At 36.7% G+C, this 22527-nt stretch overlaps 1 protein-coding gene across 1 annotated transcript in view; it reads right to left on the bottom strand.

Annotated features, from left to right (window-relative positions):
• ODAD2 (outer dynein arm docking complex subunit 2) overlaps positions 1-22527 on the bottom strand; it is a gene marked incomplete at its 5' end in the record, with an annotated part of 176154 nt that overhangs the window by 72915 nt on the left and 80712 nt on the right. The window contains one exon of the mRNA XM_084875757.1: positions 9972-10086. Coding sequence (XP_084731883.1) covers positions 9972-10086 — 115 coding nt within the window. The remainder of the gene's footprint in view (positions 1-9971; positions 10087-22527) is intronic.

The following is a 22527-nucleotide window of genomic DNA, read 5'->3' as shown; positions in this document are numbered from 1 at the left end:
GTTCACAGCAATGGTCATAAGGATGCTGAAAAAGATGGAAGACAAATTCAACAATATGTGTAAGAACCAAGAGGAAATGAAGAATAGTATTGCTGCAATAAAGAACACAATAGAAAGCATCAACAGTAGACTAGAAGAAAAGGAGCACCACATCAATGAGCTAGAAGACAAAGTAGAAAAAAATACCCAAGCAGAACAGCATCTAAAAAAAACCCCCCAAAAAAACAACAACAACAAAAAAAAACCAACTTAAAAAAACAGTAGGAGCACGTAAGGGAACTTTGGCATAACAGGAAATGAAACAACATCTGCATAATAGGGATGCCATAAGGAGAGGAAACTGAGCAAGGAATAGAAAACCCTGAAGAAACATGACAGAAAACTTCTCTGATATTGGGAAGAAAATACACAAGTCCAAGAAGCTCATAGAGTCCCAAACAAGATGAACCCCAAAAAGCAAACAGCAAGACACATCATAATTAAATTGACAAACACCAACAACAAAGCAAGAATCTTAGAGGCTGCCAGAGAGACAGAAAGTTATCTACAAGGGATCTCCCATGAGACTAGTGACTGATTTCTCAAACAGAAACACAACAGACCAGAAGGGAATGGAATGAAATATACAAGGTCATACAAAGGAAGGGTCTGAATCCAAGAATACTGTACTCAGCAATATTATCAATCAAAGTTGAGGGTGAAATTAGGAGTTTTGCAGACAACAAAGGACTAAGGGAGTGTATTACCACCAAATCAGCAATGCAATAAATGCTAAAAGGTCTGCTATTAAAAAAAAGAAATAGCAAGGGAAGAAGGGACACAAGCATAAAGAATAAAAATGATGACAAGTACCTATCAATAATAACTTTAAATGTAAATGGATTAAATGCCCCAATCAAAAGACATAGGGTAGATGAATGGATAAGAAAACATGACCCATATATCTGCTGTCTACAGAAGACCCACCTCAGAACAAAGGACTCACACAGACTGATGGTGAAGGAATGGGAAAGGTTTTTCAGAAGAATGGAAATGAAAAAAAAAGCTGGGGTAGCAATACTTATATCTGACAAATTAGACCTCAAAGTAAAGGATATAACAAGAAATAAGGAAGGCCACTTCATAATACTAAAGGGAGCAATTAAACAAGAAGCTATAACTCTGGTAAACATATATGCACCCAATATAGGAGCACCCAAATACATAAAAATAACTTCTGGAAGATATCAAGGGAGATATTGACAGCAATACAGTAATAATAGGGGACTTTAATACCCCACTAATAACACTGGACAAATCCTCTAAGCAAAATATCACCAAAGAAACATAAATCCTAAATGACTCAATAGATCAGATGGAATTAATTGACATCTACAGAACATCCCATCCCAAAGCCACAGAATATACATTCTTCTCAAGTACACATGGGTCGTTTTCAAAGCTAGGCCACATATTGGGACATAGGCAAAGTCTCTTCAAATTCAAGAAGATAGAAATCATATCAAGCATCTTCTCAGATCACAATGGCATAAAATTAGAAATCAACTACAATAAAAACAATGGGAAAAAATTTTAAACCTGGAGCCTAAATAGCATGCTATTAAACAATGATTGGGTTACCAAAGAGATAAAAGAATAAATAAAAATCATTATGTCAACAAATGACAATGAAAACACAACAAACCAAAATCTATAGGAAACAGTGAAAGTAGTCTTGAGAGTTAAGTTCATAGTTCTACAGGACTACCTGAAAAAACAAGAAAAAATGGTAATAAATTATCTAACCCTAGAACTCAAAGAGTTAGAAAGAGAGCAACAATAAAAGCCCAGCATAAGCAGAAGGAAGAAAGTAATAAAGATCAGAGCAGAAATAAATGACAGAGACCAAAAAGCAAAACAAAAAACAAAAAATCAACAAAACCAAGAGCTAAAAGGATAAACATGAATGATGAACCTTTAGCCATGTTCACCAAGAAGCTAAGAGAGAGGACCCAAATAAACAAAATCAGAAATGAAAGAGGTGAAGTAATAACCAATCTCACAGAAATGCAAAGGATTATGAAAAAATACTATGAACAATTCTATTCCAACAAAATGGACATATTCTTAGAAAATGGACATATTCTTAAAAAACTACAAGCTCCCAAAAACTCAACCAGGAAGAATAAAAAAAAAAAAAATAGAAATTGAAGCAATCATCAAAAATCTTCCCCAAAACAAAAGCCCTGGCCCAAATGACTTTAAAGGAGAGTTCTACCAAGCATTCAAAGAAAAACTAAGCCTATCTTCCTCAGACTATTCCAAAAAATTCAAGAGGAAGACACATGTCCAAGCTCTTTGTATGAAGCCAGCATTACCCTAATTCCAAAACCCGATAAAGACACCACAAGAAAAGAGAACTACAGGCCAATATCCTTGATGAACATGATGCTAAAATCCTTTACAAAATTCTAGCAAATTGGATTCAGCATTACATTAGGAAGATCATACACCATGACTAAGTGGGATTTATTCCAGGAATACAAGGATGGTGCAATATCCAAAAATCAATAAATGTGATATATCACATAAACAAATTGAGAGACAAGAACAACAAAGTTGGAGGCCTCACCATTCCAGAGTTTAAACTTACTGCAAAGCAATAGTAATTAAAACAATGTGATAATGACATAAAAACAGACATGTTGACCAATGGAATAAAATAGAGACACAGAAATAAACCATTGGCTATTCTTTCAAATGACTTTTAACAAAATCATTTTGTCATGACCAAAGGCTCCCAGGAACATTCAATGAGGAAAAGGACAGTCTTCAACAAATGATGCTGGGAAAACTGGACATTCATATACAAAGGGATAAAGTTGAACCCTTGCCTTTTACCATATAAAACTATTAACTCCCTGGTCTCCTAGCTCACTTGGTTAGAGTGTCATCCCAATATGCAAAAATTGTGGGTTTGGTCCCTGGTCAGGGCACATACAAGAAACAAATCAATGAATGCATAAATAAGTGGAACAATCAAATAGAGTCTCTTTCTTCTTCTTCTTCTCTCTCTCCCTCAAATAAATCAATAAAATTTTAAAAATTAACTCAATGATTAAAGACTTCAATGTAAACCTTGAACTATAAAAGTCCTAGAAAAAAATAAATCCAATTGCAGCTGAAGTCATGAGCATCCTGCGTTTAGAACTAAATGCAGAAAAACAGTATTCCAAATAGGGGGCCCAAATCTAGTTCACTTCTTGAAACAGGGGTAACAAAAGGGCTTACATATTCATAAAAGGAGGCATAAAAACATTAGTACTAACTGTTGCCTATGGCTATTTCTGTGTGAAGTTGTGTGCCTAGAAAGATGGCGGGCTACAGCATAGGATTAGGAACTGGGGTCCCAGTTACATATCTGAAGCAATAGATTTTGAGATGGCGAAGTGTCTGATTGTGAAATGCAGTATATAATCCTAGGTGTTCCTGGCTAATGTGGATAGAATAATATAATTAATTTAATGGATGAGATTCTTTATTAAAGTAACTAATAACCAATAATAAACTGTACTTTCAAAATTAAAGGGGTAAATGTTTCATAAGTAGATAATTGTTGGCACATTTTGTATATATCTGTTTAAAACAGGCTATACCTTTAGTTGTAGCTTCCCATTTTGTATGTTACATCTCTGTTAGTGCTACCCCTTCCTAGACTAGCAACAGCCATTGTAGCCCTTTTTGGATTTGGGGCTAAAAAGCATGGAATGGGAGAAGAGTAGCAGAGGAGGAGATGAATCCAGGTGAAGGTGAAAGCAACAGATTTGACTTGTGGTCAAATAGTGGTCCTTTTAGCTGTGATCTCAAGAGAAGCTTCTTCACACCCCCTTTGTGTTGGCCCTTCCTATCCCCACTTGCAAATCTGGCATACAAAAAACATTTGTAATGTGGTTCACTTTAATCTTGTATGATTTTAGGGACTGGAAGCCAGATGAGCAACACACTGTGAACTATTTGGTGAGTTAAAAATGATAGTAGACCCAAAGTAGGCTGGCAAAACAACAACAAAAAAAGTATTATATTTTAAAGAGGTTTTAGATTAAAAAACAAAAATGTGGCACACTCTTTGACACATTGTCAGGCAGCTATACCTTCTAGGGCCCAAACATGACCAAATCCAAGCTCATAAACGTGTTTATAGCAGGAGTCTTAGTATGAGACTGCTCCCTCTTATGCAAGCCTTCTCCAGGTTCTCTGTGGCTTACTGATTGGCCATGGCTCATTGGGCAGCTGAAGTTAAACAGAGTGTGATGTCAAATTCCGGCACTGTTTGATCAGCTGTGTTCCGTCACACCTGCAGTCAGGAAGTTGGCCTCATCCACACTCAGCACTCAACATTCCGGACTAAAATTGCCCAAGCTTGTATTGGGACCTCACAGACATTAGCTTGTTCTCTTCTCTGGCGTAATCATTCACAAATGTCTTTTGTTACTCTGTTTGGAGCGGCTCCTTAGCCACTGCTTCTGATATTACTAGAGACACTTCCCCCACCTCAAGATCAAATTCAAAACCAGACATTATTCTCTAAACAAGTAGCAAAATTAAGTTTAAGAAGGCTACAAGGCAAATTATCTCATCGATATATTACTGATTTAAAAGAGACATTATTTGAGTGTTCTCCCTAATTTACAACTTACTTATACATTCAGAATATTTATTCTAAAATAAGAATACTTGTTTCCTATCTGATTTATAATATAAGGAAGTGGTGATAATAAATTAGCATGAATTATGTAAAACACTTCTTATGAAAGGGCATAATGTATTAACTTTTACTTTGTTCTTTTTTGTTTGTTCATTTTGTTTTATTTTGCTTTTTCCCCTATTGTTTGAAGTTTTACAAATGTCTCCCTTTTTTCTCCCATTGGCTCCCCCCCCAGCCTTCCCTACCCCCAGTACATGCCCTCACCTGCCGCCCCCAGTGTCTTGTATCCACTGGTTATGTTTATGTGCATGCGTACAAGTCCTTCAATTGATCTCTTACAACCCTCAACTCCTAAAATATCTTAGTCATTAATAAAAGAAACAAGTGAGGAAATTGCTATAAACACTTGCAATATTTACAAAAAGAAATACATAATGTAAAAATGCTATGAAATTTTATGTCAATGTTGGAAAAATGATTGTAAGTGATATAACACAATAATACATTCTTCTATGTGAGTTTCTGCATTTTTCAATATCTTATTGTTCATGGAGCACAAATTTGAGTTGACTTTCTTCAGCAGAGAGTTTTGCTTCTTTACAACAAAGAATTTAATACTACATGGATTTTCACCAGATTCAGTTGTTGCATTCTTTACATCACAAGCTCCTAATACTAAACACCTGTTCAACCACTGTTTTTCTCAAAAAAATGTGTTTGATCATTCAGCTTGAAAGGAACAGCTTTTCACTTTCATTTACAAATCTCTCACACTTTTCACAAAGCTGTTATTTGTCTGCAACCAGACTTGAAGCTCAGGAAATTTACTAAATAAGATCACTTCAGAGGTCAAATCTTGGGCTTTTGTCCATTTTAGCAATCTTAACTGAAAAACAACATAAACTTTCCTTAATTCTAACCCCCCCAAAAAACACTTTAAATGGTACACTTTGAAATAAAAATTTGAAAAAAATAAATGCAGTGACTTTTTTTTGTTTGTTATTAGTTCACTTTAGTTCAGCCTTTACCTTCTTCAGTTCTTAACAGACTGAACACTAAGTAATTTTTAAACAATACATGCTTATTTTCTGTCATAGATATTCTTGAAAGTTTTATACAGTACAAAAACAGACTCACATTTCACACTCTGATTTCTCAAGCATATGAAGAAAGGGCAGATAATTACTAAGCTGGGAAAACATACCTTTTTCACTAAGTACATTTTTTTAAACCACTGATAAGCTATCAAAAACTATAAAATACTGACCTCCAAAATGAAGGAAAAATTTTAAAGCTTTTTAATTGAGACATTGGTATGCTGCTAAAAGTGTAGTACACTACAAAAATCCTACAGTCCATTTTTTTATTCACATAATAACAAAATAATTACAATGCAAACTTACATTGTGAATCTTTTTTGTGTAACTACTCCACTATTCATTACTGAAGTCCTTGATTCTGGTATTTGGTTGCCTGGCTCATTCGTTGATAGCTAGCTTTAAATATTTCCAAATAGGAAAAGATACAATAAATTCACTATAAGTAATTATTACATCTCATTTTCTTCATAGATAGATCTGAAAATGTATGTCCTAACATGTATGCTGTTAACAATATAAAAAATGGATAACATCTGTTTCGAACAGTTGACATTTCACCATATCCATTCCACATGGACACACAGTATGCTTAAGTTTCACAGTGCCTGACAGAAGTGCTGGGACCCTGAAGGAGCAATAACTTGTCTGAAGACATGGCTTGTGCTTTCCTCCCATTTGTATCACTTAGCCATAATCAACAATGGTTGGTTTCTGCAGAATTATTTTCAGTGCCATTAATTCAGACAAAGAAGTTATTTATTTCAAGTGATGACAAATCCTATGATTCATAAATTAATAAGTCTAAAGTGATTTACAAAGTAACTTATGTAAAAAAAAAAAAAAGTGTGGAAATGCTTTCTTAAAAGTAAAAGGCAATTTTTCTTAGAAAGTTGCATCATTAACTTACCTGATTGGGGGAGGAATGGGTTGGAGGAGGAAAGAATGGGCTGACGTTTCTAGCAAGATCTATTCTGGTTCTAATATTTTACTGCAAGCTAAGGCCCAGCCTACTAAAACAAAACAAAACAAAACAAAACAAAACAAAACAAAACAAAACAAAACAAAAACACTTCCTGACTCTATTCACCCTCAGAACTTATAATCTTACTAGAGGCCCAGTGCATGGATTCATGTACTGGTGGGGGGTCTCTTGGCCTGGCCTGCACCCTCTCACAATCTGAGACCCCTTGGGGGATGTCAGAGAGCCTGTTTTGGCCTGATCCCCACAGGCTAGGCTACAGGACCACACCTGTGCACAAATCCATGCCCCAGGCCTCTAGTATGCATATAAGATCTTTGGTTAATCTCTTCCCACCCTCCTCCGCCCCCCTTCCCTCTGAGATTCATCAGTCTGTCCCATGTTTCCATGCCAGTGTGTTGAGTATCTGTCCCTTGGTGGTCAGTGCATGTCACAGCTAACAGTCAAATGGTTGATTGGTTGAACAGTCACTTGAGCTTTTACATATATAGATTAGCAAACAATTTTAACTCACCTGAAAACAATATACAAAATGCAACTTGAAATTGCTAAACTGAAGGGGAGAACCAAGATGGCGACCTAGGTCAGCACCTAAGCTGCCTCCTCACACAACAATTTCAAAACAACTACTAAAATCAGAACTGACATCATCCCAAAACACAGGAAATTTGGCCGAGTGGGAAATCTACAACTAGAAAGAAGGAGAGAGGCTCACAGATCAGATTGGGAGCCGCAAAGCGCTGAGGTAGGGTGACACGTGTGCAGAGAGGAAGTACGGCTGAATGCCTGGCTGGAGGGAGGGGAAAGGAAGTCCCCCATTGCACTGAACCTCAAACCCGGCCAAAATCCCGTGGACCCAGGCTCATATGGGTAGAGTCCAGACTGTAGAGAAAGGCACCTGGAGACTCAGAGACTGGGAGACTGGGGGAGCCAGGAGCCGCAGTGGACAGGGTCTACAGTCATGTGGCAGTGAGTATGGGCAGAGAGGTCTGACCACGGAGGTTGCCGCGGCCTCTCCATAGCGGAAGGACTCAGAAGCTCCAGACTACAGAGACCCAACCCAATTCCAGGAGAGCCCCTGGGAAACCCACGCTCTTGCACGGAAAATCTGGACAGTCAGGCAGAAACTCAGGGGAGCCATGGAAGGCAGAGGTCAGGTGGAAACTCAGACGAGTGCACAAGGGCAGGGCTGACAGGAAGCCAAGACTGTCAGCTCAGCCCTGAGACTCTGCCCCATCCAAGCTGAGCACAGAGGCATTTGCAATTTTGCAAGTCTGATCCTACAAGACTGTATATAAAACAAAATGTGTACTTGCACAGGTTTTGGCAAATAAATGTTATTGAATTTATGAGATTATTTTATATGCCTAAAGATTCAATTAAATCATTGCTAAATTTTAATTTTATTCTATTCATGTATTGCCACAAAGCTCTTCAAGGCAAAATGAAAATTTAAATGCTTCTGAAGTATTAAATCCAGTCCAATTAAAAATTATTGCTAAAACCGGTTTGGGTCAGTGGATAGAGCTTCAGCCTGCAGACTGAGGGGTCCCAGGTTCGATTCTGGTCAAGGGCATGTACCTTAGTTGCAGGCATATCCCCAGTAGGGGGTATGCAGGAGGCAGCTGATTAATGTTTCTTTCTCATCGATGTTTCTAATTCTCTATCCCTCTCCCTTCCTCTCTGTAAAAAATTAATAAAATATATTTAATAAAATAAAATAAAATTGTTATATTATAACATGTTCCTCTCTGGCATCATTTTATATTTTGGTGCTTTCACACTTACATATCCCCAGTAGGGGGTGTGCAGGAGGCAGCCCAGGAAAGTAGCAGATGATGTTGTACCTCCTTGGGTATAATACATGGGTAAAACTGAGAAAAAGCTCATTCAACTCTTAGATTCCTATGTCATAGGTTAAAAATGGAATCAAATACAGAACTATTATTGATTTGTGATTTTATATAAGTATCAAGAGCAAATAGATCAGCAATTCGGGGGGTTTAAATATTGATTTTGTTTAGCGTGAAAAGAATTAGTCAATAAAATATAAAACATTGTTTAAAACTTACTAAAGACACACACACACACACACACACACACACACACACACACAGGGCATGGCCCAAAAGTCTTATCTATTACTTTATTTACTTATTTGATGTTATAAAAAATAATTCTATTCTGCAGTTTGTAATAGGTCTCCTTTTACTATTCATATACAACACAATCCACTTTTTTACACAATATTATATTATGGTTACATATATTTAGAATGAAATTTAGAGTAATATTAACTTTATTATAGAATTAAATATTTTAATTAAAAATATTCAACAGAGGGAAATATATCTAGCAACAAGGATGTTAAAGGGAAATCTGTAAACATACAGAAAAAAAAATTAAGATAACCGAAAAAGGCTGAAAAGAGATCTTTAAAGTTAATAAAATTTTAGCCTTAGCTGGTTTAGCTCAATGGATATAATGTCAACTTGTGGACTGAAGGGTCCTGGGTTAGATGCCGGTTAAGGGCATGTACCTCAGTTGCAGTCTTAATCCCTGGTCCTGGTTAGGTCTCATGTGGGAGGCAACCAATCAATGTGTCTCTCACATCAATGTTTCTCTCTGTGTCTCTCCCTTCCACTCTCTTTAAAAATCAATAGAAAAATATCATTGGTGGGGATTAACAACAACAAAAAAAGAATCAAATTTTAAAATGAAGAGTTAAAAGAATTCAGAAATTTCCAGTTCAGTATTTTCATTTATGGAAAAATGTTATGCATAGGTTTAATATCAATCCTCACTGATAGATAAGAAAAGTGTGATTTGTGAAATTAAGTAACATTTTCAAGGTAAAAATACAGATCTTTCACTATTGTATTTTGTGCTATAAATAAGATAGGAGCAGTCTTCTGAAAGCAGCCAATGAATGCAAGAGGATAAAACAGTCAACTTTTCTGGAGTACTTGTTTCAATTGCACCAGCCAAGTAGAACTTAGTAAACACTGCCATCTTAGCCTAATTTTATTTGGCATCTAAAAACTGACCAGGAAAAGGCATTGTTCCAAAATTATTTGGCACAAATGTTCAGGACTCTTTCTACTAGATAAATCTGACCAAAAAATGTCAAAAGTAATTAGTGGCCTGTGGTGACATTATTCAATGTAGTATCAGAGATCCCAGAATTGAATGATCTGTAGTTTATTACCTTAGCATTTTGGATGCAGGGACAGAGGGCCCACGCAGCGCTGGCCTTCACGTCTGGGTGCGGGTTTTTCAGCAAGGACCACAACAAACGAACTCCATCTAAGCGATCAATTATCCTATTGTAAAATCAAATAGAGAGACATAAACTGTAACTAATATGTGTAAATGAAAATTTAAGTGGCTTATCTATACAGACAATTCTAATTAGCTTTTGTCCTTCTGACATTTTGCATCGATTTTTTTCCAAAACTTTAAAAACACCAGGGATATAACATGCTGCTGAATTGTGAGCACTCTGATTTCAGTTTTAAATTCATGACACGAAAAGCAAGCACTATGGTGATGATTATGATTCACATAAACTTAAAATCAAGCCATGTAATTTTTTAATTAGCTGTACACAGACTGTTACCTAAATGCAAAAATACTGGTTCCTTTCATATAGCAACATCTAAATACTTCCCAAAACAAATATTTATGCCTCAAAACTGGGTAGTTACCTTTTTTATTTGGTCTGTGTGTAATTGATTTAGCTTACAATGTGACATAGTTTAAACAACTCCAGTCCTAATCTAGCATTAGGAATTAAAATCATTACACCACAGAGCATCCTTTGTTGGGCATGAATAACAAGTAACTTGTTTTCCATGTGCTCCCTTTTTAGGCAAGACTAACATTGCAAACTGTGTTATAATTACTTAATACTCTGTAATCAAAATATCTTGATGACTAGCTAAAAAATGAATTATCATTAGAGTCATCTCTGCGCCATCTGTCTTCTGTTTATGTATCAATCAGTCCAGGGAGCAGACCCTCGAATTAAGGTTCATGGAGTACTTGCAGTTGAGAAGAAGGCTAAACAAAACAATACACTTTATAAACATAGCTTTGTTCAGACAGATACGTTAAACAAGCTGATGAGAAAATATAAAGAACATAAAAATTCCTTTAATTTTTAATCTCAGGTAGTGTCTAACTCATGTGGTATTTATCCACAGATAGAATAAATACTAATGGTTTAAAATGCTATACAAATTCTTTCTTGAAAATCAAGATAAAAACATCTACATTTCCTGATTATCTGAGATGAATTTAACAGAAAAAAGTATTATTTCAAAGATTCCAAGTAGGAAGTCATTTTTGCATAATCATATAAAACAACTGGTAATGTAAATAACTTATACTAAGATATAAACTGTTTTTTTTCAAAGATAAGTTTTAACTTTTAAAAGTGCATTGAGAAAGTACTTAAAGTTTAACTAAATAGCTTTCAAAACCTAAAGCTTTCTAATAACATGCTGAGAGAAAACAAAGTTTTATTTCTCAGTTTATGGAAGAAACAGCACTTTAAAACGAAGGATTTACTTTACAAACTTAAAAGGCTTACTACTTTATACATGCAACTGAAAACAAAATTAATGCTGTTTTCAATGGCATAAAAATATAGGTATCTGTATTTTTTCACACACATTTCTCAATGAATGACTGATTTCTTCCTCTCTCAGAATATAGTAATAAAATTTGCATTAGTGACATTTATGTATACAATGCTGGATATAACTTATCATTTGTGCAGAAATCACTTGGATGGCACACATTTTTAGTTTAAAAAAAGAGGATAACTCAATTCTGGACTCCCTCCATTCCTCCAGGCAAAATTTCATAATTAACTATAAAAATTCACTATTAATTGTAAAATTATATCCATTATCCCCAGCTCTCAGCTCCAAACCCCAAACAATTCATCAGTTTGTTAGTTATAAAAGATGAGGACTATGACCCCATTGCTAATGTCTTAAAAGAACTCAGTACATTAAAGAGTAATAACTTTAGAGGAGGAAAACATCTTTAAACACAGCAACTAACAAAGCTAGGGGCAAAATTAAAAACAAACGAGTTTAAGTTTGTCCCACTCTCATCTTTTTCTGTACCAAGCCATTGGCTGCTGTTCACTTCATAATATACCACAGTCCTCTGTTCTCCTTGCAACACCCTAATCCTGGTCTTTACTACCTCACGTTGGGATTGCTGCAGTAGCTACAAGACTTGGCTTTGTGCTTTCATTTCTCTCAGTTCCAATCCATCCTATAAGTCCCTGGGAAATTCATCTTCATAAGGGTCCCTCAGAGCTTCTGCAGTACTCCTCGAGAGCAGGGCTCCAGGGTTATTCATTCTGTTCATCACACCATCTAGCACATTCAATCAACACCTACAGATCACTCCAGGAGAAAGTCTCCAACAGCTTCCCATTGCCTGCATGGTGTTCAAACCCCAATTCCTGAACTCCAATATTTAACATTCCCAATGAGTTGGTTTATTCCTTCCCGTTCCCTCTATTGCAGGCATTTGCTCATAATCCTCTTGGGACATCTACTAAACACTAAGTGCTAAGCATAGCACAATGGCAGATACAGTCAGTTCTCATTACTTGCAGTAGTTACATTCTATAAGTCACTGCAAACAGTGAACTAGTGAAGGCTGAACCATTGCTCCTAGGGGAAATAGAAAATGTAGTTTCTGAAAGCCTCTGGTCAGAACATTTTCATTAAGTGATCAATATGTAACTTTGTTTTATGTGTGTTTCTGTTTAAAAGCTCCTTACTGAATATGTGTGATTGATTCATTAACATTGAACCCATAGCCAACAGCACTATGAAGCTTATTGAGCACGTGTTTTCTGTCAGGCACATCACAGCCTTCCTGCACTTCAGAATACTAGAAAAGACAGCTCTGCGACACCATGCTTAGAGGCTGTGGTGCAGTATCAAGCGAAGATATAGCCCAATCCCTCCTCCCAGTCAGTAGAACAGTGTCTGCCTGGACAGCAGCCACATGGAGCAGAGCAGCGTATAGAGTGTTTCCCATGTCCTTGACAGCTAACAAGCCTCACCAGACTCTGTCCTTGGCCTTCACACAGGCCTTCCCCAGCACGCCCCCCCCGCCCCCCCTCTACTCTCCCCTCTGCCAGATAAGCCCCATAGCCTCCCCTAGCCTCATGTGGAAACTCACCAAACTGGTCACCATGGGGTCTGCCCAGATGTAAGTAATAAAGGCTACATCTGTCCCCTCTGGACCCCCATATGGTTTTCTTGGACTAGCAAAGAACAGCATGGCGCTTCCTGGGTTGGAGCTCCTACAGTACGGGGACCATTTTAAACAAAATCACTAGCTTAAAGCACAAAACTGTGAAAAGCATGACACTAAATAGACTGTGAAAAGTACACGTGCTAACAATATGAGCTGAAACAAGAAGGGAGAACATGCCTTTGTTCAACCTCAGCTGGAAGCTTGCTCATTAGGCAACTCAAATTTTTCACTTTTCTGCACATGTCCATTATTGACGGCAAAAGCATTCCAAGTATTGATTTGTGGGCTACAAATAAATTTTAAGAGGGATACAAATTCACAAATATAGAATCTATAAGTAATGATAATTTTTTTAAAGTATAGCTTTTCTTTATTTCAGAGAGAAAGGGAGAGGAAGAGATAGAGACATCAATGATGAGAGAGAATCATTGATTGGCTCTATTGGGGATTGAGCCCGCAACCCCAGCATATGCCCTAATCAGGAATCAAACCATGAATTCCTGGTTCATATGTTGATGTTCAACCACTTAGCAACACCTGACAGGAAAGAAATAAGGATTTTAATTGTCCTTCAGAAAACTATAGCCTACTAAGGGAGATAGAGACCATTTTATGTTTATATCTCTACTAGAGGCAAGGTGCACAGATTAGTGCACCAGTGGGGTCCCTCAGACTGGCCTGCACCAGCAAATATGATCAACTTTTTAAAGACTTTTTTTGAAGCAAATATTTGGATACACACATTATGGGGTTGTCCTATACAGTGGTGCCTCACACAACGAACTTAATTCGTTCCAGGAGCAAGTTTGTTATGCGAAAAGTTCGTTATGTGAAACGCGTTTTCCCATAACAATACATGTTAAAAAAATAATTCGTTCTGTAGCATAAAATATGCTAAGATGACATAAAAAAAGATAAATTTTTTGTTATTATTTTTATTTAGATACATCTAAAAACATAATTTTTTTTAAAAAAAACACACATTTTTTTAATTTTAAGACAGACTAAGTAGAGTCTACCGAATCTTGCACATCTTCATCCATTTTCTGCTTTTTGGCCGATGGTTTCATGAAAAACCTGTCCAAAGTCGTTTGTTTTTTCTCTTTTCTCCAACATCTGCCGGAAATAATGGACAAGAGTATCGGAGTAAAGATCGTTGATCCTGTTTGCTTCGGCTGAATCCGGATAGTGGGCATTGGTAAACTCCTGAACTGCTTTCCATTTGACCAGGATGTTCTTGATGTCAGCAGTTGGGATTGGTTGATTGTTTGATTGTTGCTCCTCGTTATCAGATGACGCTTCCCTTTGAGCATTGTCCTGTTGCTGGACCAGAAGTGCTTGGAGCTCTTCAGTTGTCAGCTCTTCTTCGTGTTCCTCAATAAGCTCCTCTACATCCTCTTCCTCTACCTCTAATTCCAACCTTTGGGCCACTGTGATGATGTCCTTCACCACTTCTGTGTCATCAACTACTGCTTCTTCCTGGGTCCACGAAGGCACAAGCATCTTCCAAGCAGAAATGAGGGTCCTTTGTGACACTTCTTCCCAGGCCTTCTGTATAAGTCGTATTGCCACAAGGATATCAAATTTCTCCTTCCAAAACTTTCGGACAGTCATATTGTCTCCACCAAACTCGCATTCTTCAAACACCTTATTAAAGAGGGCTCTAGTGTAGAGTTTTTTAAAGTTCGCAATAACTTGCTGATCCATTGGCTGAAGAATGGATGTGGTGTTTGGTGGCAAATACTGCACCTTGATAAAAGGATAAATTTCCTGCAATATTTCCTCTAGGTCTTTTAGGTGAGAAGGGGCATTGTCAAGTATCAGAAGGGCTTTGAGCGGCAGTTCTTTTTCCAGCAAGAATTTCTTCACGGCAGGAGCAAAGGTTTCCAGAATCCATTCGTTGAAGATAACTTGGGTCACCCAGGCTTTTTGATTGGACTTCCAATGGACGGGCAGTTTGGACTTAATAACGTTATTTTTCTTGAAAATTCTTGGATTTTCAGAGTGATAAACCAATAGAGGTTTGATCTTGAGGTCTCCGCTGGCATTAGACGAAAACATAAGTGTAAGTCTGTCCTTCATGGCTTTGTGTCCTGGCAATTTCTTCTCCTCTTTTGTAATGAAGGTTCTGCTCGGCATTCTTTTCCAGAAAAGACACGTTTCATCAGCATTGAACACTTGTTGTGGGCAGTATCCTTCATCCTTAATACATTTTTGAAAGTTAATAGAGAACTTTTCTGCTTCTTTCTTGTCAGCACTGCCAGCCTCACCATGTATAGTAACGCTGTGGATTCCACACCTTTTCTTAAATCTAAAAAACCACCCCCTGCTGGCTTTGAATTCTTCTTCATTATCTTGATTGCTGCTACTTCCAGGGACGTTTTTCTTTAGATCGTCATAAATTTTCTTGGCTTTGTGACAGATAATATCTTGGGTTGTTACGTCACCTTTCACCTGCCTGTCCTTAATCCAAATCGCTAATAGCCTCTCCATTTCCTCGTGGATTGAAGACCTATGTTTTTCATGAAATAGTTTTGATACTCCTTTGGCTACTTTGGCTGATTTGATTGCATCCTTATTTGTCAAAATGGTGAAAATGGTGGTCTTGCTGAGGCCAAACTCTTTGACGAGGTCACACTGTTTTACCCCACATTCACTCCTTCTAATTATTTCCTGTTTCATTTCAACAGAAATCACCTTCCTGCTTTTTTTAGAAGCCATGATATAAAAAAAATATTGAGTTTAACTTAAAAGGACGACTGCCGTGATACGTGCGTGATTTAATTCATAATGAAGAACGATTGCCGCGATCCGTGCTTAAGTTAAGCGCAGTGACTAACGACTGCCTGCAGTGCCTGCGCGGAAGGATGCAATACATCGGCAGCGATTGTGGAAGCTCGGGCGAAGCAGTCGTGGAAGCTCGGGCAAAGCGGTCGTGGAAGCTCGGGCGACTTCGTTGTGTGAAACGAAGTTCGTTGTATGAATCATGAAATGAAGTTCGTTGTGTGCAGCGTTCGCTGTGCGAGGCGTTCTTTATGCGAGGCACCACTGAATGTGGTGTTTCATAATCTGCCTTTAAAAATATATGCTTTTTTGAGAGAGAAATGTGACAGAGAAACATTGATCGGTTGCCTCTCACATGTGCCCTGACTGAGGATTAAACCTGCCACTTTTTAGTATATCAGAAAATGCTTCAAATAACTGAACTACACTAGCCAGGACCATAATCTGCCTTTTAAATTCAATATATGTAATAAATCTTCCTCTGTATCAATGAATGCAATAAATGCGGATTTGTATTAACCATTTTGCATGGCTAGATGGTACTGTATTAATGCATCATAATACATTTAATAGATCCTTTATTGAAAGAAATTAGTTTTTTTCTAGTCTTATATAATAATGTAATAAAAAGAACAATTCCATGTCTTAGCCACTGTAAATAATTATTGCAATGAACATAGGGTATATTTATCCTAATGAATAGTATTTTTCAAAATTTTCAGGTAGATACCCATATATCCAAAAAAAATCCTATTTTTTTAGGAACTTCCATAATTAATGCAAAATACAGATAATGTATATATATTATAGATTTCAAAGAGGAAGGGGAAGGGAGAACAGGATGAAACATCAATGACGAAATAAAATCATTGATCAGCTGCCTCCTGCATACCCCCTACTGGGAGTCAAGCCACAATCTGGGCATGTGCCTTTGACCAGAATCGAACCCAGAACCCTTCATTCAGTTCACAGGTCGACAGTCTATCCACTGACCCAAAGCAGCTAGGGGCAGGTAATTTTAGACTTGTACACTTGAAATCTATAAAATTTTATTAACCAATGTCATCCCAATAAACTGAATTAAAATTTTAAAAGTAACATTGCAAAAGCCATCCTTGCATCTTTTGCAATGCACTAATTATCTTGTTAAGACAATTATTTATAAATGAAATTGCTTGTTAGGGTTTTATGTATTTTAAATTTGATACATATCAATAGAGTATGCTCCATAAAAATTATGTCCATTTGATTTCTATAAAGAGATCGTGAGAATACCAGTTGCTAGCACCAGTTACTATCTTAATTTGCCAGTCTATCAAGAGTAAAACATTTTTATTTTCTGTCTTAATTTGTTTCTTCCTTCTCATTATGGAAAATTTTAAACATAATTAAGAGGTTTTTTTTTTTTTTAAATAGCAAAATAATTAGATACAACCCTCAAAATTTAACATATTTGTATCATTTATCAATGTGTGTTTTTATTGTTTTCTAAATAATTTGAAAGAAGGTATAGATGTCATAGGAATTCACAACTAAATTTTTTAAATTTTCATCTATGCATGATACATATAAAGCTCTTGCTAGCATCAATCACACATGTGTGTTTCAAGCTGTCATTGTTGATCATGAATGTGGTTGACACTTTTATTATAGAGAAAGGGCGAATAGTGATATTAAAATATTTCTTCGAATTAATTTCCTTTCAATGTGCACGAATTTGTGCATCAGGCTTCTAGTTTTGTATAAAAAAAACAGTAGAAACTGCTGAACCCAGTTTGGCTCAGTGGATAGAGTGTTGGTCTGCGGACTGAGAGGTCTCAGGTTCGATTCCAGTCAAGGGCATGTACATTGGTTGCAGGCACATCCCCAGTAGGGGGTGTGCAGGAGGCAGCTGGTCGATGTTTCTCTCTCATTGGTGATTCTAGCTCTCTATCCCTCTCCCTTCCTCTCTGTAAAAAAAATCAATAAGATATATTAAAAACAAAGCAAAACAAACAAAGAAAAAAAAAAAACCAGTAGAGACTGAAGTAAACCATGAAGATCCACAAGTTCATAACAAATTCAAAAAGTCATTATCAAAGCTTCTATAGGGTTCCTGACAACACATATATTTTAAAATTGATTTTTTTCAAAAGGAGGAAGTAAGCATTTATCCTGCCTTTTCTTTAAGAACTATAATTCCATTTAACTAAATAGTTAGCAATCAACTCTGAAATAAACATAATAAAGTATTAGAATATAAAAATAAAGAAAAAATCTTCAAGGCCTTCAGATGTAAATATCAAATACTTTACAAAGACAAAAGAATCAGACTAGCATTAGACTTAAAAAAAAAGGTACGAAAAAGGCAACAATGAAGCAGCATATTTTTAAGTTAATGAAAGAATGTCATAATCAAGGATTTTATATCTAGCAAGGCTGTCCTCTGAGTATTTATTAAAAAAAAAATAGCTTCACTGAGTATCCACATGTGCCTTTGCATAGCAAAGGAAACAACTGACAAAATGAAGAGGCAATTTATGGAATGGGAGAAATATCTGTAAACCATATTTCTGACAAGGAGTTAATAATCAAAATATAGAAAGAATTCATATAACTCAATTAAAATAAACTGGACTAAAAAATGGGCAAGCATTCCAAGATGGCTGCAGAGTAGGGAGAAGCTATACTCACCTGCTCCTAAACCCAAACTGGATTTACACCTAACTTATAAAGCAATCAACATGAATAAACAACTGAAGACTAGCTGGACAAAAATACTTTCACCAAGGATTTACAGAGGTCACATAGAGACTGATAAGAAGGGAAGAGATGAAGAAAGGGCTGGCCCCCACTCCCATGTGCAGCAGCTGAGAAGCTGGAGGGCTATCTAGTGGTGAAAATCAGAGGGGGATTCAGTCTTCCTGGGAGAGAAAAAAGTTTGCTAGAAACCCAGACACTACCTTCCCAAGGTCCAGCTTTTCTATTGTTACAAACTAGCCTAGGGAGTGCACTGACTGATCCTCCAACTACTGGTGATACTACTCTGCCATGTTCAGGTCCTGCAGAGAGGTCTCCTGGCTGCACCACACAAGGACCTTTGGGGAGTTTCTTTTCTGAAGAAGCTCTCTGAGAAGACTCAGATAGTGATTTATCTGTGTAGCTTTGGAAAGGGGACCATTCTTCCCCACCTCAAGCACACAGGTAGCAACTCTTCCCCACCTGTTGAATCACTAGGTCTGCCCTCCACTCTGTGACCCCACACTGCTGAGTTCAGTTGTGTCTGAGCAATGCTGGCCAGGGCTTTATTTTGTTTTTTAGATTCAATTGTTACAGATATGCATTTATTGGCATTTTACTGTTCATATTTTGTTTTAAATTAACACATTTTATTTTATTATTATTTTTGTTAATCCTTATCCAAGGATATTTTTCCATTGATTTTTTTTAGAGAGTGGAAGGAGGAGAGACACACAGAGAGAAAAAGATTGATGTGAGACACATTGACTGGTTGCTTCCAGCACGTGCCCCAACCAGGGCCAGGGGTCAAGCCGGCAACCAAGGCACATGGCCTTATCCAGAATCGAGGCCTTCGGTCCACGGGCCAGCACTCAAACCACTGAGCAAAATTAGTCAGGGATATTGTTTATGTTTTTTTTAATTTTTTATTTTCTTAAAAAATACTCTTAAACATTTCTAGCAATACAGGTTTGGTGGTGATGAAATCTCTTAGCACTTTCTTGCCTTGGAAGCTCTTTATCTGTCCTTTGATTCAAAATGATAGTTTTGCTGGGTAGAATAATTTTGGTTTTAGATCATTGCTTTCCATCACCTTGAATATTTCTTGCCACTCCATTCTGGTCTGCAAAGTTTCTGTTGAGAAATCAGCTGGAAGTCTGATGGGAGCTCCCTTGTAGACAAACAACTGCTTTTCTCTTGCTGCTTTTAAGATTCTCTCTTTGTCTTTATTCTTTTGCATTTTAATTGTGATGTGATTTGGTATGGGTCTTTGATTTCATCTTGTTTGGGACTCACTGCACTTCCTGGATTTGTTATGTCTATTTCCTTCACCAGGTTAGGAAAGTTTTCTGTCATTATGTTTTTCAAATAGGTTTTTAATTTCCTGCTCTCTCTCTCTCCTCCTTCTAGCACCCCCATTATGTGAATGTTGGTATGCCTAAAGTTTTCTCAGTGGCTCCTTACACTGTTCTCATTTTTTAAAATCATTTTTTCTTTTTGCTGTTCTGATGGGGCATATTTTCTTTCTTATATTCCAAATTGCTAAATTGATCCTTAGCTTCATCTATTCTATAGTTGATTCCCTATAAATTATTCTTCATTTCAATTAGTGTATCCTTCATTTCTGCCTGGTTCACTTGTATGGTTTCTTTGGACTTTTCACTGTTGAACTTCTAATTAAGTTCTGGGACATTCCTATAACCATTGTTTTGAACTCTGTATCTGGCAGTTTGCTTTCCTCCATTTCATTTAGTTTTTGTTTTTTGTTTTTTTTGTTTTTTTCATTTTGGACTTGTTTCTTTGTTTCCATATTTGGGCTGCTTCTCTAAATTGGTTTCTATGTACTAGGTAGAGCTGCTATGTCTCCCAGACTTAGTATAGTGGTCTTGTGTAGTAGTTGTCCTGTAAGGCCCAGTGACACAGCTTTCCTAGGCATGTGCCCTCACTGGGAATTGAACTGTGATCTCCTGGTTCATGATCAATGCTCAAAGACTGAGCCACATTTTCTGGGCAAGAAAACTATAAGCCAATATCTCTGATGAATATAGATGCAAAAATTATAAACAAAATGTTAGCAAATCAAATACAATAATACATAAAAAATAATACATCATGATCAAATGGGGTTCATTCCAGGAGCATAAGGATGGTTCAACATATGTAAATCAATCAAACTATAAGTCATTATAAAAAGAGGTTGAAAAGACACAACAAAATGGAAAAATATCCTATGTTCATGGATTGGAAGAATCAGCATAGTTAAAACAGCCATATTACCCAAAGCAATATACAGACTTAATGCAATCACCATCAAAATCCCAATGTCATTTTTTAAAGAAATTGAGCAAAAATTACCAGATTTTTATGAAACCACAAAAGTATAGCCAAAGCAATCCTGAGGGGAAAAAAAGAACATAGCTGGAGGTATCATACTGCCTGACTTTAAATTATACTACAGAGCTATGATGTTTTATATTGCAAAACTAGGTTTCTGATGGGAAATTCCTCACTTCTTCCAAATCCCATTCACTCCTCTCATCTCTGCTCTCTATGAAACAAATGTTGGCTATGCATCTCATGACCATGATACTTACTTGAGGGAAAAGCTTGCATTCTGAAGAGGTACATGTTAGTTGTTAGTCTATTACAAAAGGCTAATAATTCACAACATTTTGCTGATGTTTTCACATTTAGGATATGTTTTCACATTTAAGATTTGGAGTTGTGGCCATTTCCATGTTTAGGGTAAAATGATTTTGTTTTCTACTTCTGCTCTTTATTATAGTCCCCATACATTACCCAGAAGTCAAGCCTTATAAAATTCCACAAAATTGTTTTTTATATTTACCAAAAATACATGTATTTACTGCCATCTCATTTTTTACTCTATTTTAAAATTACTTGTCTGTCATCCCAACTCAATCAAAATGTCCTTGAGACCTGTTGTTTATCACTAAGTCATTCTTTTTCTTTCATTATATTTTGTTGCTTCAAAATCTAGGTTCCTTAAAGAATATTAAAATTCAAAAAATATGTGCATCATTGTTTTCTTGGGCCTTTTCTTGAATGGAATCAACTGAAAAATCAATAAATATAACAGTTTGCTTAATGTAGTTATTAAAAAGAGTTTCACCCAGTGGTTTGGGCTCAGCAGTTAGCATCAACTCAGGAATCAAGAGATAGCAAGTTCGATTCCTGGTCAGGGAACATGCTTGGGTTGTAAGCTCCATCCTCAGTAGAGAGCTTGCAGGAGGTAGCTGATCAATGATTCTCTCTTATCATTGATGTTTCTGTCTCTCTCTTACTCTCCCTTTCTCTCTCTACAATTAATAAAAACATTTTTTTTAAAAAAGAGTATAGCTAGACAATAATATGACAAAGAGATTACAGATGTGAGTCATGGATCCAATTAACTACTTCAGTAGAAACACTGCTACCTTGGACTGAAGAGGACAGAGACGGGACGAAGTAAAGAAAGGCTAGTTGGACTTCTGGGAGTCTACAAGTCATGTCAATAGAGCTATTTATCAATAAACAATATGGTACTGTTTCTACCACAGTCAGAATTCATGGGTCCAGGAATCAAAGTGTGGAAATGGGAGTGGCATTTACTATTATCCCTAGTGACCTACATAAAAATTTGTACTCATGACCTTATGACCTTATGCTTAGCTAATCTAGACATCTTAGTTCCAATGGGAAGAATGTTTTCACCAGGAGATGCAATAATGATGCCACTGGACTGGAAGTTAAGGCTGCCACTTTAGCTTCTCATGCCTCTAAATCAATAGGCAAAGAAGAGAGTTACTATGCTGGCTGGGGTAATTGATCCTGATTACCCCAAGGTAATTGGACTGCTACTCCACAACAGGTGTAAGGATGAATATATCTGGAATACTGGAAGTCCCTTAAAGTATCTCTTAGTATTACCATGCCTTGTGATTAAAGTCAATAGGAAACCACCACAG

The sequence above is a fragment of the Pipistrellus hanaki genome (genome assembly GCF_964339955.1).
Source record: "Pipistrellus hanaki genome assembly, chromosome: 1".
Taxonomy (NCBI): Eukaryota; Metazoa; Chordata; class Mammalia; order Chiroptera; family Vespertilionidae; genus Pipistrellus; species Pipistrellus hanaki.
The sequence above is the reverse complement of the archived record's forward strand: the minus strand, read 5'-3'. Positions and strand labels throughout refer to the sequence as shown.